The following is a 17,588-nucleotide window of genomic DNA, read 5'->3' as shown; positions in this document are numbered from 1 at the left end:
ACCCTGCTGCAACAGCGAGGATCGGCACTAGTTCCAATTTTGGTTGTTTAACCCTTTAGATGTCGCGGTCAATAGCACGCAAGGCATTTAAGTGGTTTTACAGAGGGAGGGGCTCACTCTGTAAGCCCATCGTCGCCCGTGCTGGGTTGCCATGGCGGCCAGGGGCGTATAAAATTCCCCCAGATCTGCCATGAACTTGAGCTTATTAGGCCCTACCCTTTTACTACAGTAAATTTTCTATTACTAATTATTATACATGAGCCATTTTGAAGTCAAAGCTGGAGTCAGTGGAAAAATGGAGGAGTCGGAGGCAGAAGTTTGGCTTACCGACTCCATAGACCTGATTTTGATCACACAAAGATATGGCGTTTTGCCAGGATATGCCATCACTCTGCGATCGGTACTGGTCCTGCCTCTAGGATCCTCCACTTTTCCGGGAAAGGAAGGGGCCGCAGCGCTAAATTCCCATCTCAGTTTTACCCTGCACAGCGGTGCTTCCTGGTGTGAAGGGAACTGCTCAGTCACTTGAATGTAGCTGTGTTGCAGTTCCCTGCACAGCAGGTGGCTGGGAGCTCAGCTGTGCAGGGAAAAACAATGAAGGGGCCCTTAGCAGCCCCTTCAATCTCAAGATCATTGGGGTCAGTCAGACCCCCACCAATTGCAAAGTGATGGCATATCTTAGCAATATGCCATTGTTTTCTGTGATGGGAAAAACAGGCTCTAACTAGGCTGCGTTTATAAGGGTTTAAATAACTGACTGCTATCTCAATGTCCTCTATGGTGCAGGCTAGATGACGATGACTTAAGTCTTGAATAGAGAGTCAAGTTTATCATCCCACCAGTTGCTCTACAGAAGATAAATGTTTTTGTTACGATCATTATTTCCTATAGGAATTTTTGAAGACAAAACAAAACCAAGGACCCAAAATTGAAATCAGTCTTGTACGGTTGCAGGTTCCGATTTCACATTGGTGGGGGCCAGTTTGCACTAACGCAGCTTAGAACACATTCGCTCTAGGTGTTCGCCATCTAATATTACAGGTCTAGAGGTGTTCTTTACTGGACTACAACTAGGTACAGACTATTGCCTAAAGGAAACTAGAGCCATATAGGAAAGATGTGTGTGTGATCCTAGCTACTATAGGTCCCACACCTTGTAGTGGATAGTTGGTTATTTGCAGCGAGGATGGATGTCCTATCTCCCAATAATCTCTCTGTGATAGCTTCCATCTTAAAGAAGAACCAAGGGGGTATTTGCCTCCAGGCAACCCTTCCCAGTCCTGTCCTGCTAGGAGAATAATAATGATTATTACACTTTGAACCTTTTAAATGCACAGATGTCATTCCTAATTCAATGTGAAAAAGCCACGTCGGATATCTAGTGCTATTGTTGGCCATGTGAGACCCAATTTTACCACTCACTACAACTGGTGGGCCAAGAACTGGTCTGTTTTAGAGGTAATCAATGCACAAGGTTGGATGATGGTTGGTCTATCTGCTTAAAATAATGTTATATTTATGGCCTATCCGTGGGATAGGATATCAATATCTGATCGGTTGGGGTCTGACTTCCAGCACCCCAACTGATCAGCTGAGTAAAGGGGCCGTGATGCTCTGGTCAGTGCTCTATCCCCTTCCTTGATTACGAGGCACGTACATTTGGTAGCGGCTATACCTGGTATAACAGCTCTCTGCAGCTCAGTCCCATTCAAGTAAATGGGACAGAGCTGCAATACAAGGCACAGCCACTACCAAATATATGGTGCTGTGCCTGGTAAGCAATGAAAGGGACGCAACGCTGAGTGGAGAATTACGGCCCCTTCGATCTTCTGATAGACCATCAATATCAAAGTCCCGGAAAAACACCTTTAAAGAAGAAGGATGGTGTTCACCAATTTGGAGCAACATTTGCCTATTGTCATCTCATCTTCAGACATTGGCCATCTGTGGTTCAGGTCACTAATGACACTCCATACATAAGACTGGTAACATAATGACCAAAATGGTTAACATACTAAGGTTATATTACTTCTCCCGAGAGCTCCATTTTCACATAGGTCATGTCTGACCTATCCAAAGGCAAATTTAGGAGCATCAATCGCCTATCACTCCCGAGCAGCATTTTACTTGGCTTCCAGCTTTCTTTTACAATTCACTCAATGTTTTTTTCTTCGGGTTTATGGAGAAGACTTTATCAACCATTAGCTGCCAAACTACATTTTAACACCTGGAGATGTTTTTAACACCTCTCCCCCAAATGGTTTCGAAACATTTTCCCCTTCTCAGAAACGTTGATGTTCAAGACCCTAATGAGCTTCACCCGTCAATCAAACACCTCTTGCTTAGTGTGAAGTTTGTTTGTAGAAGTTTTATAGCTCTCTGGTATAGTATTGTAATGTTAGTGTGTTGAATCAGCATATCTGATGTGAACAGTCTGCGCTGCTGCCTTTATTTATGGACTTATGGACGTTTTCTTTGACGTATTTTATAATTTGTTTAATGTAACAACTGCATTGGAAACTGTAAATTTTTTGTAGACTAGTACTGAAAAGTTTACGGGTATGTGAACTTTTTTGTAGTCTATTTCTTACATTTTTCTCTCTTTCTTTATGTCTTTTTACCTCTGCAATCACCTATGTATGATGCATAAGTCCATGTACTGTGACAGTGGCAGAAAGTTGGGACGGTCATAATTTAGGTTGGTGCTCTTCAGAACTAGGACTACCCTAAAATCAGTGGGAAAATATACGAGATGGAAAGTTGACACAAGTTGCGGTACACAGCCCACTTTTTGTAGGTCGTGGGTCATAATTCAGATACAACATCTGGTATTGAGCTACACTGAATATTAAAGATGGAAAAAGTAAAAAAAAAAACATAATAACTTGGTTATATGGTTATTACCCTAGTGTTTACTACCAGTCATGGTTTTCACCCTTGTGCCAATTGGCAAAAACACTGTGTAAGCACTCCTACTAATTATATTGGCATAATTTTGAAGCACTTACTCACTAGGAAAAGTAAAATGGCTACCATACTGGTAGTGACCAGGCCCCTAACCCTTTTCACATGAAAGGTCTCACAGCATTGAGCGGATCTTGGAGGTTTTCGGCAAATGTTATCTCCGGGAGAAGCATCTGGCTAATCCTCATTTCTCCTGCGCCCTCAAGCAGCATTACACGCCACCTACTGTGAAGGTGCTGGTGCCTAGAGAGGTAGACCCTCTTTGCAGCAGTTCTCCGCTCTGGCTAATAGAAACAGGTTTCCCCGTGTGAGCCCCCTCTGTAAAGTCCATGTGCCCTAATAAAGTAATGTGTATTAACCTAACCTCTCCCCTGTAGCTGTGTAAAAGTAGGACTATATCAGGACAGGTATTCCGTTTCTGAATCTAACGAAGAATATTTTCATTCACTGATAGCAAGTAGAGATTTTGAAAAAAGTCAATTAGAAATTTGCATAATAATCACCATACTATGATGATAATTGACTCTGCAATCTGAAGAGAGTGGATACATTTAGCCTGGCATGGCATCAAAGGCATTTGTTCAGAGAGCTCGCAATCAAGTTTTAGGTCCATTAACTGGTTGGTTGATATATATATATATATATATATATATGTTATAGAGTAGTACCAATAGTTAAGGTTTCGTAAGCGTACCACTGGTCTCCCAGTCTTAAGGGGTCTAAATGAGTCACAACCATCTTGAACCTGGGGTGCTCTGAGTAGTTTTCACTCCCCTTTCCAAGACAATATTTAGGAGGAGTAAAGATCTTTTAGTCGGTGAAGGGGAGTGACTTAATCAGATTTGAAATTGGTGCATTGCCAAAAACCAAGATGGTCCTAAAATTCGGACCCATAAAAATAGATGGATATGGCAAATAAGCACACTGGATCAACATATAAATTTTGAAAAGTTGGTGGCCTTGTTTGGATCAAATTTAAGACCTTCATGTCTGAAGGAAGTAGTACCGGATCATTGTGATCGGCTTTGGACACCCTTGAGAACCTCAAATTCTACACTTATTAGCCTCAAAGAGTGCCAGATTAATTTAGGCAAAATGTTTCCAAAAGTGTAAGGATGGTCATGGAAATCTTTTTAAAAATATCTATAGCATTTTCTTTTACTCATAGAAACCCCGCTACTCAACAATTTCCATTTCCAAAGGTTAATTTTTTCCAAGGATATTGGAGATCATTTTCAGGTCCATCTGAGTACTTGTTCCGTTACTGGTGGAGCGCTGGCTTAATATATATTAATTCTTGTATTACAAGCACTGACCTATGGAGCATGCTACCAGCACTAGAACTTCTCATCATCCAGGTTCAAATGAGGTAGACTGTGACCTACAAAAGAACGGGATGTTTCTGGCTATGGTCTTCTACAGACAACATGCTGTTCTTATACCATTTTCTTGGGCTGAAAAATTGTCTAAAGTAGAAGTGAACCTGAACAAAAAACATAAAAAATTACAATATTAAAGAGAGTCTGACATCACAAATGGCTAATACCGCTATATAGGGAAGGATGATAGTTTTTCAAACATATCTATGGTGCCCAAGGTAGCCCTTTGTGAAATTTAAAAAGTGCTTTTATTCCTCTAGGCGCCGTAGGAAGTGTCCCGTAATCCAGGAAGTGTCCCACAATCCAGGAAGTGTCCCGCAATCCAGGAAGTTTCCCACAATCATAATCCAGGAAGTGTCCCGCAATCCAGGTAGTGAGTGTCCTGCCATCCAGGAAGTGTCCACAATCCAGGAAGCGTCCTGAAAATCCAGGAAGTGTCCACAATCCAGGAAGCGTCCTGAAAATCCAGGAAGTGTCCACAATCCGGGAAGCGTCCTGAAAATCCAGGAAGTGTACACAATCCAAGAAGTGTCCTGCGATCCACGTGGTTTCTGCCTAGAACACAAAACACTTCCTGGATTTCGGGACACTTCCGTGCTCATTTGCTTATGGCATCTGGAGGAATAAAAGCAATTTTTATGTTACACAATGGGCTAACTTGGGAAACATAGATATGTTTGAAAAACTATCATCCTTCCCTATATAACGGGATTAGGGAAGCGAAAATGTGGCGACAGCTTCTCTTTAAGTTAACCAGTGACATATATGGTAACCAACATAATAATAATAGTATTAAAAAGTCGTTACCCTCCTGGGTATGGTATAATCTGTATTCCCCATAAAATAACAATTCCAGAGCATGTTTTCTTTCTGCTCTCGCGAGATCACGTGTGCTGTCATTCACAGAAACTTTACCGAAGTGTCGGGAGTGATGAATAGACATCACGTCCTGGCTGGAGGTGATGTCTATTCACTCCCAAGACACTTCGGTAAAGTTAATATGGGAGTATGTGCCTGCACAGCGTGATCTCGCGAGATCACGCTGTGTTGCGAGTACTGCTAAAAATGAATTGAGAGAAGTGTATGACGCTCATTGGTCACTGATTGGTCAGCGTCATACACTCCTCTGTACAACACCCAGTTGGCAAAAAAAAGTAAAAACACACCCAGTTGTCTATTAAGAAACTAATTAGCATAAATCTAAAATTGTGCATAACTTGCTCAAAATTTATCATTTTTCAAAATAAAAACCACTGCTGTTCTCTACATTACAGCGCCGATCAGATTATGTAGGAGAAAGGGCACTTATAATCTGGTGACAGAGCCTCTTTAAATAAGGCTGAATTGCAATACCAGACACAGCCACTGGACAAGAGTGGCGCTGTTTCTGGAAGAAAGCAACCATGTCTGTTTAATCTCATACTACCTCTTGCCACACACTTAAGTTAGTTGTCGACCAAAGGTATGTCCTTGTCCCTAAAATGGCACCAAACATAAGCACCAGTTTCTCAAATTCAGAAATTCTTACTATTACTTATAAAAAGAAAAATCATAAAATAAAAAATATATTAAAAAATAGAAGTTACACAGTTTCCAGTCCACATTTTTATTCTGCATCCTTCATAAAAATGGATGCCCTATCCAGAATGGCAAACCCACAAAAATAATCCTTGTTCTCCATTTTTGCACTTGCTGCCCCGCCATATCTGCTCATGCACTATACCAAAGAATATCTGTACTCAGCCACTTTATACCTATGTACAGATGCCACATACATGCCAAGTGAGTAGAAGAGGAATTTATATATATATATTGCCAGTAAACCAGAAAGATAGTGGTTCCATTTTGATGTCTTTTGGAGGTCAATAAGTCCTGCAAAAAAAATAAAGCATATCCAACACGTGTACTTTCTTTATACAATGGAACTGCATACACAGCAATTTCTACAGACATTTATTTTCAGTTTGCGGCAGCCTGTATTCTGCATATAGCACAGCAAAGATAATCTGTCATTAGACAGCTATGCGCTACATAGAAGCTGTGTTTGAGGAGGGGGCATCTCCGCAGCTTCTCTTCTCTACTGCAGTTTATAAAGTATGATAAGGGTACCCGCACATGCGGCAGATTTGCTGTAGATTTTTCTGCAGCAATATCTGCGCATTACATGCGGATGTCAATCCTTCTACATTGAAAAGGATTAAATCCGCTGAGAACAATGCAACAGAACGAGTATGCCACAGATTCGAAAGTCCGCAGCATGCCCTGATATCCGTGCGGGAAATGTTCCGTAGTATTTGTTCAAATCTCATTCACACGGCTGGTTTCTGTAATCCCCTGCGGACTCTCCGCATGGAAAACCTGCAGCATTTTCATGTGCAGGGGGGGGCCTCAATTTACCTGCACAAGTGGTGGAAACTTTTGCCCAAAATCGGCAGATTTTTATGCAAATTTGCGGCAATTTCGCAGAAAAATCTGCGTGTACGCGTGGATTTTGCTGTGAAATGTGTTGCGGATTAGACCCCTTTTATTGGGAGTAGTGAAAAAAACGAAAAAGAAATTGACATATTGCAGATTTTTGAAAATCCGCACCGCATGACAATTGACGCGTGGAAAATTTTTCACAGCGGGTAAATGAGAATAGTTAAAATCCCATCTACGCTGAAAATCCGCACGTAATCCGCCCCGTGTGCAGGTACCCTAAAAGAAATATACTATGAAATTACTATACATGCCTTTCTCAAATACTATTCCAAATAGTGAAGCTATTCTTTAAGAGGGGAATTTTTTTTTTATTCGTAATTAAGCAATAATTTCACAAAAAACCTGAATTCTGGAAGAAAAGTTTTCAAATGAGTCTCCAACACAGGGATCTTTGTTTTGCATCAGACATCCATCACATACATGGACTTGTGTATGGCTGATATTGTATACAATACTAAAAGTGTGGGGGGGGGGTTGTTTTCATGGAAGGCGAAATCATTCTGCAGCCGCGCTGTTACTTTATCGAAACCGGTAAATGTCACCCAGATAAACGATGACAAATTTGACTTCTTTATTTACGGGACCTTTCAACAAGACTGAAAATAGTAACAGGTGTCTATGACATCACCAAACTGATTAAAGAAAAAAAAAAAGTTACCTCTTCTGAAGTTAAAGTGATCACATGACCACCTGTAATTACAGACGTGTTGTCATGACGCCAGCCAAGACATTTGGACGCCGTTCAAGTCCCACGTAGCTGTTTTTGCATTACCTCTGCACACATTTTTCCGACTGATGGTGATCATGAGTTTACTCTGACAAAGCCGTTCTTTATATCATAATGGCGTACGCCATCTACAATAAGACAAACACTGGATGCTAGGATGCACTTACCGTAAATACATGTTTCCCCTCGATGTAAAACGGATCAAATGCTTTCTAGGCTAAAATGACCGCATTACACGTTACGGCTGAGGCGCTTACCAAAGAATGCAATTATGGGCAGAGCGCAGTAAAAATATCGCAGAAATTAAAAGTTACCTTAATCTGGAAAAATAAGGGTCCTTTTACGTGGGCCGATAAACTGCCAGTAAAAAGCGCTGATCGCCGATATAAGAAGTCGATTGGCGTTTGTTCACTTTAATTTTCACGTAGCAATGATCATGAGGGGGTTTGTGCGATCGTTTACGTTACTGTCAGAAGTACATCCCCTTAACACGCGAAGATGTGACGCCGATAAAAGATCCTTAACACGCGAAGATGTGACGCCGATAAAGGATCATTTTTATTCCGGGATAAAAGATGCGATCAACAACAAACGAGCATTTTATCATTTGATCGCTGGGCAAATTTACACTGGGCAATGACCGGGAACGAATGTTCGTACCAATAATCGTTTGGCTGATAATGGTCTTGGGCAAAATTCCCTTAAAGGGGTTGTCCCAGTATTAAATGTATTTGCAATATTATTCAGCAATAAGAATTAATTAGTTTTGTAATTTGCCTTATGTTACGAAAATGCTCTGGTTGTGAGAAATTCCCCTTAATTTGTTATAATAGCGCCCCCTGCTGTTTAATCCGTATAGTAATGTGCACGTCCTCCTACTGAGTTGAATGAGGGAGGACGAATATGCTCAGTTCCATTCTCCTGCCACCAGCCAATAGAAAACTCCTCTGCTTGAAAATAAAGAGAAGCTTTTCATAAACACAACTTGTAGTGTGGACGGAGACCCTCACAGTAAGGCCTGATTTACACGAGCGTGTGCGTTTTTCGCACGCAAAAAACACTGCGTTTTGCGTGTGCAAAATGCACTTAACAGCTGCGTGTGTCATCAGTGCATGATGCGCGGCTGCGTAATTTTCGCGCAGCCGCCATCATTATGACACTCCATTTGGATGTTTGTAAACAGAAAAGCACGTGGTGCTTTTCTGTTTACATTCAGAGTTTGACAGCTGTTGCGCGAATCACGCAGTTCGCACGGAAGTGCTTCCGTGCGACAAGCGTGGTTTTCACGCACGCATTGACTTCAATGGGTGCGTGATGTGCGAAAAACGCAGAATTATAGAACATGTCGTGAGTTTTACGCAGCGGACTCACGCTGCGCAAAACTCACGGACTGTCTGCACTGCCCCATAGCCTAATATAGGTGCGTACGACGCGCGTGAAAAGCATGCGCGTCGCACGTGCATATATTACGCTCGTGTAAATGATGCCTAAGAAACACATAGGAGAGCCAGCAGTGTACTTAGATGAAGAGAGAGAAGGCTTACAGCACTGCTTATATACAGCATGGAGCTCTTCCTTCTCCTGCTCATCCTCTCACTGTGTCTAAGCTGCAGGCTCTTCCTTTTCTTCAGTAACATAGGGCTGGGCTCTCTCTCTTCTTCAGTTACATAGGGCTGGGCTCTCCCTCTTTTTCAGTTACATAGGGCTGGGCTCTCCCTCTTCTTTAGTTATATAGGGCTGGGCTCTCCCTCTTCTTTAGTTATATAGGGCTGGGCTCTCCCTCTTCTTTAGTTATATAGGGCTGGGCTCTCCCTCTTCTTTAGTTATATAGGGCTGGGCTCTCCCTCTTCTTTAGTTAAATAGGGCTGGGCTCTCCCTCTTCTTTAGTTATATAGGGCTGGGCTCTCCCTCTTCTTTAGTTATATAGGGCTGGGCTCTCCCTCTTCAGTTATATAGGGCTGGGCTCTACCTCTTTTTCAGTTACATAGGGCTGGGCTCTCCCTCTAAAAAGACATGTAATTGGGGGCATTTGTAAAGCTTCTCCTAGAGAGGAGGCAGAGGCAGTGACAGAATGATCTGCCTATACAACCTATGACAGGGAGGGGGAGGAGCTGCAGCAGAAAGGACACTCCCCCTGAGCTGCCAGCCTAATGAAAATCTAGCAAAGCAACTGGAGCAATGAATGGGAAGATCTCTGGATCCATGTAAGATATAGGGCTTGTTCTGTGTTAGAAAGAGATTGTCATGCACTATATTATGTATGATTTTCTTTTCATTCATTCATTCTAGGAAACCCCTTTTAAGGCTCTGTTCACATCACATTTGATAGGCCATCACGAAGCGTATACAGACTCATGCCAGCCTGGCTGATGTCAAAAGGACTGGGTCTATATGTGGCCATACACCATTTAATAGCTGTCGGCTGAAAGCTTGTTCTGTCATCAGTTATTCCTCCTGAACTCTTCATACATATGCACACTCAGCTCGGCCAAGCATTCATGTGTTTTCAATGGGAAGAGGGGAATAAGCAGGTGCCAGACACCTCTGGTAGCGGCTTATCTTCTCCCTTGAGAACACAGAATCGGGCATGTGAAATGCCTGATAATTTTTATCCCTGACATCTGCCGAACAAACGGCAGCCGAACATCCAATGGACATTAGATGGCCGGACGGCCCCGCCGAAATCGGCCTACGTAAGTCTAATATGCATGGCCACATTAGGGACAGAATACAGTGTAAATAGAACCTTATCCTCAGATACTGGGGTCATGTACAGCGGTGTCATCCATAGGAATGAAATCAGAGCTGACACTGAAAAGTGACGTCATGCCTATAGTACGAGGATCTCATTAGTTGTTGCATAAAATACTAATATTTCATTTGTGAAAGCGATCAAACAATTGCCCCCTAGTGGAACTAATAATAAAAGTTAAATAAAGCGTCAGTTAAAAAAAAATAAAAAAATGTAAAAGATAAAAAAATAAAATAAACCCCTTTTTTATGTTAAAAATAATTTTATTTATTAAAATTAGTTCACCGTAGCAAAATACATATAATGGTAGATTTCCAATGCCCCCAAACATCTTTTTTTTTATTTTTTTATTAAAGTCGATTAGTTCTGTCATCCAAAATGGTTAAAAACGACAACTGTATGGGCACCAATAACCCCCATTAATTCAACACTCGGACCACACCTGTCATCTCCGCCTAATCTGCAGGGCAATACGGGCGCTCGTCCTGGCTCTCCGGCACTATCAACTTGTATATTAAAAAAAAAACCACAAACATAAAACCACATGTGACTCTTTAGGCCTCGTGCACACGACTGTATGTTTGCGGCTGCAAGTTATCCACATTTTTGTGGATAAATTGCAGACCCATTCTTTTCTATGGCCCCATACACACGACCATGATGTACACGGATTGGTGCGGAGGCCGGGTTGCGCTCCACTTTGAAGGTGTGTCGTTTATAATATTATACTTTTTTTTTTTTTTAAATGTATAACTTAAAACTAGACTTTTGGTCTCTCTAGTTCTGGTGATTTTATGTTGATATGTGTAAGTAAACCTAAGCCTAAGTAGTATACATGAACATTGCACACCCTGAACTTTTATTTTTAGCCGCTGCTGTGTGTCTAATTTTGTTCTCGGGTCATACTTTCAGCCTTAAACATGATTTTTTAGGATAAATTTCACTTTTGACGCAAAATTGCATGAAGGCGCCTGTGTGTATAAAGTGATGAGTGGCATTTTAAAAAATGTGTCTATATTCAGAAAATGTATGGGTATGTGTTTAGTATGAATTTTCATTTTATAATTAGTTTCATTTGTACTTGACAAAAGAGTTAAAATTGTTCCGGCTCTCAGTGGCGCAAAATGTCCAGAAACCCCTGTGGGCAGTGAAAGGGTAAAGTCAGAACCTGGTCACCGGCAGAACATTCTCTCTGGTGACTAGGTTGCCCTGCCAGTCCTGTTTTGCCTAATGCCTGTAGCTGACGGCATGTCGTCACCGGCTGCTCCTGACGGGCGGGCAGGCAGGCTACACAGCGGCGGTCACAGTATTCTCTTTCAGCCTCCATCGACCTCTGTGCACAGACACATCTCACAACAACACAGGATTATAGTCCGACGTGCTACATACAATCTAACTTTATACTTTAAAGCAAAGGGGGCGAGTGTCCTCATTACCCAGAATTCCCTGGAGGGGCAAAGGTCCTGATCTCGCCTTGTGACAGCACAATGGTAATATATGGCGGGTCCTCTGGGGACTGAAATCCCTTATTAGCACTTACTTTTAGGTCATTCTTTACGTCTCGTGCATTTTGCCTCAGTTCTATGGACATTTTATAACGATATCTGACAGGCGAGCGCTGGTAACCTTTTTCCACCTGCACAGAAACGACTAGTCACTTTTTCCATTTCTCATTAAAAAGTCATTTCTGTGCCAAGACGTCCAGATCTTACAGCAGATCGCTGCGGCCGCTGTTCTCATGCTCTGAAATTGGAAATGCTTGTTATGTTTATGTGAATGCGGCCGCCATCGCATATATTGTGACGTAATGTAATATACAATCCTATGACAAAAAAAACATACGCACCGCCGTTCTGAAAATTCACTTGTTTTCTTTTTTCCAGATGAATTTTTTATTTTTAAATTTCTAATATTTGTTGAAATAGAGGAGTTTATTGTTTTAACTGTTAAAACAGATGCATACTATCTATAGTACACACCTCAGCTACTGCAGAACCTCTTCCTGAGGAGGCAGGGGATTGAATAACATTACATTTTTCTACTGCTTCAAAATTAGGGTCTGCAATAGCTGAAGTGTGTGATACAGTGTCAGCCATAAAGTGGTCCCTATAAAGAGACAGCCATAGAGTGGCCCCTATACAGTGCCATCCATAGAGTGGCCCCTATACAGTGTCAGCCATAAAGTAGCCCTTATACAGTGTCAACCATAGAGTAGCCCCTATACAGTGTCAGCCATAGAGTGGCCCCTATACAGTGCCATCCATAGAGTGGCCCCTATACAGTGTCAGCCATAAAGTAGCCCTTATACAGTGTCAACCATAGAGTGGCCCCTATACAGTGTCAGCCATAGAGTGGCCCCTATACAGTGCCAGCCATAGAGTGGCCCCTATACAGTGCCAGCCATAGAGTGGCCCCTATACAGTGCCATCCATAGAGTGGCCCCTATACAGTGTCAGCCATAGAGTAGCCCTTATACAGTGTCAACCATAGAGTGGCCCCTGTACAGTGCCTGCCATAGAGTGGCCCCTATACAGTGCCAGCCATAGAGTGGCCCCTATACAGTGTCAGCCATAGAGTGGCCCTTGTAACGTCTATGGCCACGGCCCGTCGTTCGGTCGTTAACCCCGACGGCCGTGGCCATGGACAGCTTACCTCCCTGCAGCGTCATCCCCCAGGCAGGCGCCGGCACTCACTTCCGGATTCTGTGTGTCTCCGGCGGGGGCGCGCGCCCGCGCGTGCACAGCCTTAAAGGGCCAGTGCGCGCGTTTTTGCAGTAACCTGCAATCTGGCCCAGGATGCCCTGGGCTATAAAAAGGGCTCTGCCCTCTTGCCCTTTGCCAGAGCGTTGTTAGTTTTCCCGTTGTTCGTCTTGCTTATGGTCTCCCAGTGTCTTCCAGCCTCCCAGTGTACCTTGCTCCTGTATCCCGTATCCTGTTTCCGTGCTACCTAGTGCTATTGCCGTGCTGTGCTACAGCCTACGCTGCCCTGCTACGCCTCACCGGACGACTTCCCGCCGCCTGGTCCTGGACGTGCCCGTCTTGCCTCAGGTACTCTCGCTGAACTATCGAACTGTGTACTTACCGGTTTGGCCAGCTGCCATCCCGCTACGCGGTACGGCCCAGTGGGTTCACACATCGTACCGTGACAGCCCTTATACAGTGTCAGCCATAGAGTGGCCCCTGTACAGTGTCAGCCAAAGTGACCCCTATACAGTGCCTGACATAGAGTGGCCCCTATACAGTGCCAGACAGAGTGGTCCCTATATAGTGCAAGCCATAGAGTGGCTCCTATGCAGTACCATCCATAGAGTGGCCCCTATACAATGCCAGCCATAGAGTGGCCCCTATAAAATGCCAGCCATAGAGTGGCCACTATACAGTGCCAGACAAAGATTGTCCCCACACATTGCTAGCTACAGTGTGTCCCCATAAGGTACTAGCCAGTGTGCACCCTCACAGTGCCAGCACAGTATACCCTCCATACCATGCCAACCACAATGTGGTCCATACAGTATCACTCACAGATAGCTTCCAAAAGCTTCCCCGAAATTCCCCTATTGTCAGTCTCAATGTCCCCAAGGTCAGCCACAATGCCCGCAAAGTAGTTAAAAAAGAATTTTAGAGAAGCACAGGTTTTTTTTCTTTGGTCTACTGCCTATTCCAAGCATTCTGAGACCATTTCCCATTGAGATGAAGGAAGAGTGAACCAGATGTATATGCCGCACTGTGACTTTTACCTGCAATGCCACAATGTGATCACTACAATAATGTCTTTTCTGAAGTATATATTTAAAGGGGCTCTCCACTTTGAACAATCCTACGTTGTTTGCAGGTTCCCCATATAATAAGTTGATCACAGGGTGTCCCGCTGCTGAGACCTCAAGCCATTAGTTGTGATCTGACAGGGAACCGACAGTGAGGCTGGGTTCACACGACCTATTTTCAGGCGTAAACGAGGCGTATTATGCCTCGATTTACGCCTGAAAATACGGCTCCAATACGTCGGCAAACATCTGCCCATTCATTTGAATGGGTTTGCCGACGTACTGTGCAGACAACCTGTAATCTAAGCGTCGTCGTTTGACAGCTGTCAAACGACGATGCGTAAAATGACTGCCTCGTCAAAAGAAGTGCAGGACACTTCTTTGGACGTTTTTGGAGCCGTTTTCTCATAGACTCCAATGAAAACAGCTCCAAAAACGGACGTAAAAAACGCAGCGAAAACGCCGCGAAAAACGCAAGTTGCTCAAAAAACGTCTGAAAATCAGGGGTTGTTTTCCCTTGAAAACAGCTCCGTATTTTGAGACGTTTTTGACTACGTGTGAACATACCCTAAGTGTCCAATTCCCCTGCAGCGCCTCGACAGGGGGAATTAAGTATTACACAGTTCTCATTGAACTCAATGGGCTGTCCATGTAATCACGGACGTGTCCAGTCTTGTAAAGTGAGAGGCGATCTTTGTAGCCGTTCCCCGCTTATCCTAATAGATGAGGATCGTGAATGAGGTGAATGAGGGGAATGTCCTCTGCTAATTTAGGATATTTTTATTTCTTTTTTTTAAACCATATGAACCCAAAAATACGATAAGGACGCGGCTCATTTTAGCCTTCAAGATGCAGCCTACTTTTCTGTTTTTGCCTCACTGCATTCTGGGAATCATAACTGTTTATTTTTTGCTGATGTGTTCTTTTGCGTTTTAGGCGGTAATTTATTTGATATCATTTTTCGGTAGTTACAAATTTGCGTTTAATTTATATAAATTATAATTAGCAACAAAAAAAAACAAACTCCATTATTGTTTTTTTTTCTGTCCGGTATTCTCGGAACACTTTTAATTATGTTGTACGTGTTTTGTATGGGTTGTAATGACTAAGGGGGATTATAATATAGGTATTTTTATAGTTTTATGGCTTTAATTAACAGTTTTTTATTAAAAATAATCGTGTTAATTCTATATTTTTTTCGTGCTTTAAAGTTACATTTTATTTAAAACATTTTGGGCTCACAATGGGACTTTACATTTAATGCATCACTGCCTGTGTGTATAAAATGTACAGGCAGCTGTTAGGACATACCTCACAGGACAGCCGTGGGGGTCTTTGTTAGATTGCTATTGCCGGCGCTGACAATCAGGCAGCCCCCTCGTTTGTGATGCCGTAATCGCTATTGATCCCAAGGATTAAACAAATGGGATCACATTTTTTTCCGATCCCGGCCGTTGTTGCGAGGTGGTGGCTGTTAATCACAGCGGGAGCGCAATTGCTGTACCCACGTAATTACAGAGAAAATAATGTTAAGTGAGCGCTCCCACATTTATGGCGCAGTGCGGGAAAAGGTTAAGACCTGAGCTCCGACTTTAGATGGAGTGCAAAGAGCTGTGCATTGTGGGAGCTCAGCTCTTAGTCACACGTCTGACACCAGCATGGAGATAAACTGTTGTCTGTTTCCAAGGGCAACCAGCAGAATTTTGAAAGCAGCCATATATAAGGAAAATAAAGTATTTATAAAGCTTTTCACACAAATGTCCACATAAACCGATGCCACAAATACAGGAAAAGAAGCAGCGCATGTAAAGATTTCTATAAAATACATCAAGGAAAGAAAGAAAACAGTTATGAAATGACAAAAGGGTCACGAAAAAAAAAAAGTCTTATCTGTCCAACATGGAAAAGATAAGTAATAGCTGAAACAGCGGCATAAAGTCCATTCAGCGATTCCACGAGGAACAGAATGAAATAATACACAATCTATAGGAGGTCCTCAGCTCCCGCGCCGGACTCACAGTCTTGGATCGGCAGCACCATAATGGGGGCCCGGTTTTAACTTTGCTATGGGGTCCCCTTTTCTCTATGTATGACGCTGATTTCAGGGTCTCTGTCCTAGTTGTCATTTAGTAGCTCTCTTCCTAACAATAGTCTGTCCAGCTACTACTATTCCTTACTCCTCCAGTGACCGGCATGTTGGGTTTAAGCAGAAGGCGCCACTTATCTCCAGGGGTAAAAAATATCAGCCTATTGGATACGCGTTTCACCCCCAGGCAGTAGACGTCCAAGGACCATCTACAGCCACCCAGGCAAATAGATCGTCAGGGGCTCTCACTATGTAAACTGAGGGTCCCGCTCGGGGGATTTGCTGAGATTGGGGATCCATATGATCGCATCCATGACACCGAACATGCGGCCAATCGGTTGAGCAGGACGCCTGGGAATGTTCACACTGCGGCTTTAGGAGCCGGAAATATCCCATGCGGACCTGCAGCCAAATCCGCAATACAAATCCTTACGTTACTTACTGGATTTCGCTGCGACACATCCGCACACGGAATCCACGTCCATAAATGATGTCACTTATACTCTACAGACGGATGACTCCCATCATCCCACAACAATAATAAGAATATAGGACAATCAGCAGTATATATCCTGCAGTGACCTCTGCTTGGTAGGTCAGTAAAACCACAGGGGTTGCAATCTAACATGCGCTCAAATGACTGAAGTCTGAAACTGGCGTGAATCTGACAGCTGTCAATCGCAATGATTGACAGGAGCTATTATGGCACAATCTGAGTAGTTATCAACAAAGTGACTTACTAATAATACCACAGATAATAATGAATTCTAATATATAAATATTTGCTCTAAATAGGATAAATAGGATGTAGTGTAACCCTGACACGATTTCTATGGACCTGGTAGTTGATTTTTGCTTGGTAAATAATGAAAATCTCCCCATTATAATACACTACATCGGCAGAGACTGACAGCTGTCAATCACTTTGACAGGGAGACTTCAGAGCGCAGTACCGCGCATGCGTATACGTGCAGGAGAACTGCTGATCGGGTCAGGGAATAGGACAAGTACCGGGGGTTATGGCTGTGCTGTACCTCATACAAAGCCGCAGCAGCTCCTATTACGTCAGCCCCGCATTCACACACACAGGAACAGAACTATGAACCGGCCGCGTTCATGCAGGCTCCGCCCCTCAGCCGGACGTCATGACGTCAACTTGAGAAAGAAACTGAAAGCACACGAGGAGGCGGGGTCTGTGGGCTGAGAGGCTTCCATATTTGTTACTGGCAAAATAGCAGAGGGTGGCTGTATAGCGCTGTAATTACTATGTAGATGTCGTCAAAGATATCATATATCTTGCTGAATACTTCACATTTATTTGTCACTACATGGCTTTACTTGCATGCCATTTTTTTAAAAAATAGCGCAAGTATTAATCAATTTGGCGAAACTAACATGAGTTGAGAACAAAATTGGAAGGACGCACGTCTCATGTA

General features: G+C 43.1%; 1 protein-coding gene across 6 annotated transcripts in view; it reads right to left on the bottom strand.

Annotated features, from left to right (window-relative positions):
• Window positions 1–17,281, bottom strand: part of LDAH (lipid droplet associated hydrolase) — a 218,993-nt gene extending 201,712 nt beyond the window's left edge. Inside the window, exons 1-3 of one of the 6 annotated variants that reach the window (XM_075861047.1) lie at window positions 17,187–17,281; window positions 11,844–12,046; window positions 1,154–1,288 (exon numbers count right to left, since the gene is read on the bottom strand). In XM_075861047.1, coding sequence (XP_075717162.1) covers window positions 1,154–1,230 — 77 coding nt within the window. In that variant the 5' untranslated portion in view covers window positions 1,231–1,288; window positions 11,844–12,046; window positions 17,187–17,281. Of the gene's footprint in view, window positions 1–1,153; window positions 1,289–11,843; window positions 12,047–17,163 lie in introns of all 6 variants that reach the window. The other 5 variants (XM_075861049.1, XM_075861045.1, XM_075861046.1 and 2 more) reach the window with 5 other exon arrangements.
• Window positions 17,282–17,588: the final 307 nt, after the last annotated feature.

The sequence above is a fragment of the Rhinoderma darwinii genome, chromosome 4 (genome assembly GCF_050947455.1).
Source record: "Rhinoderma darwinii isolate aRhiDar2 chromosome 4, aRhiDar2.hap1, whole genome shotgun sequence".
NCBI classification, from domain to species: Eukaryota; Metazoa; Chordata; class Amphibia; order Anura; family Rhinodermatidae; genus Rhinoderma; species Rhinoderma darwinii.
Note: the sequence above shows the minus strand (reverse complement) of the source record. Positions and strands in the feature narration are given on the sequence as shown.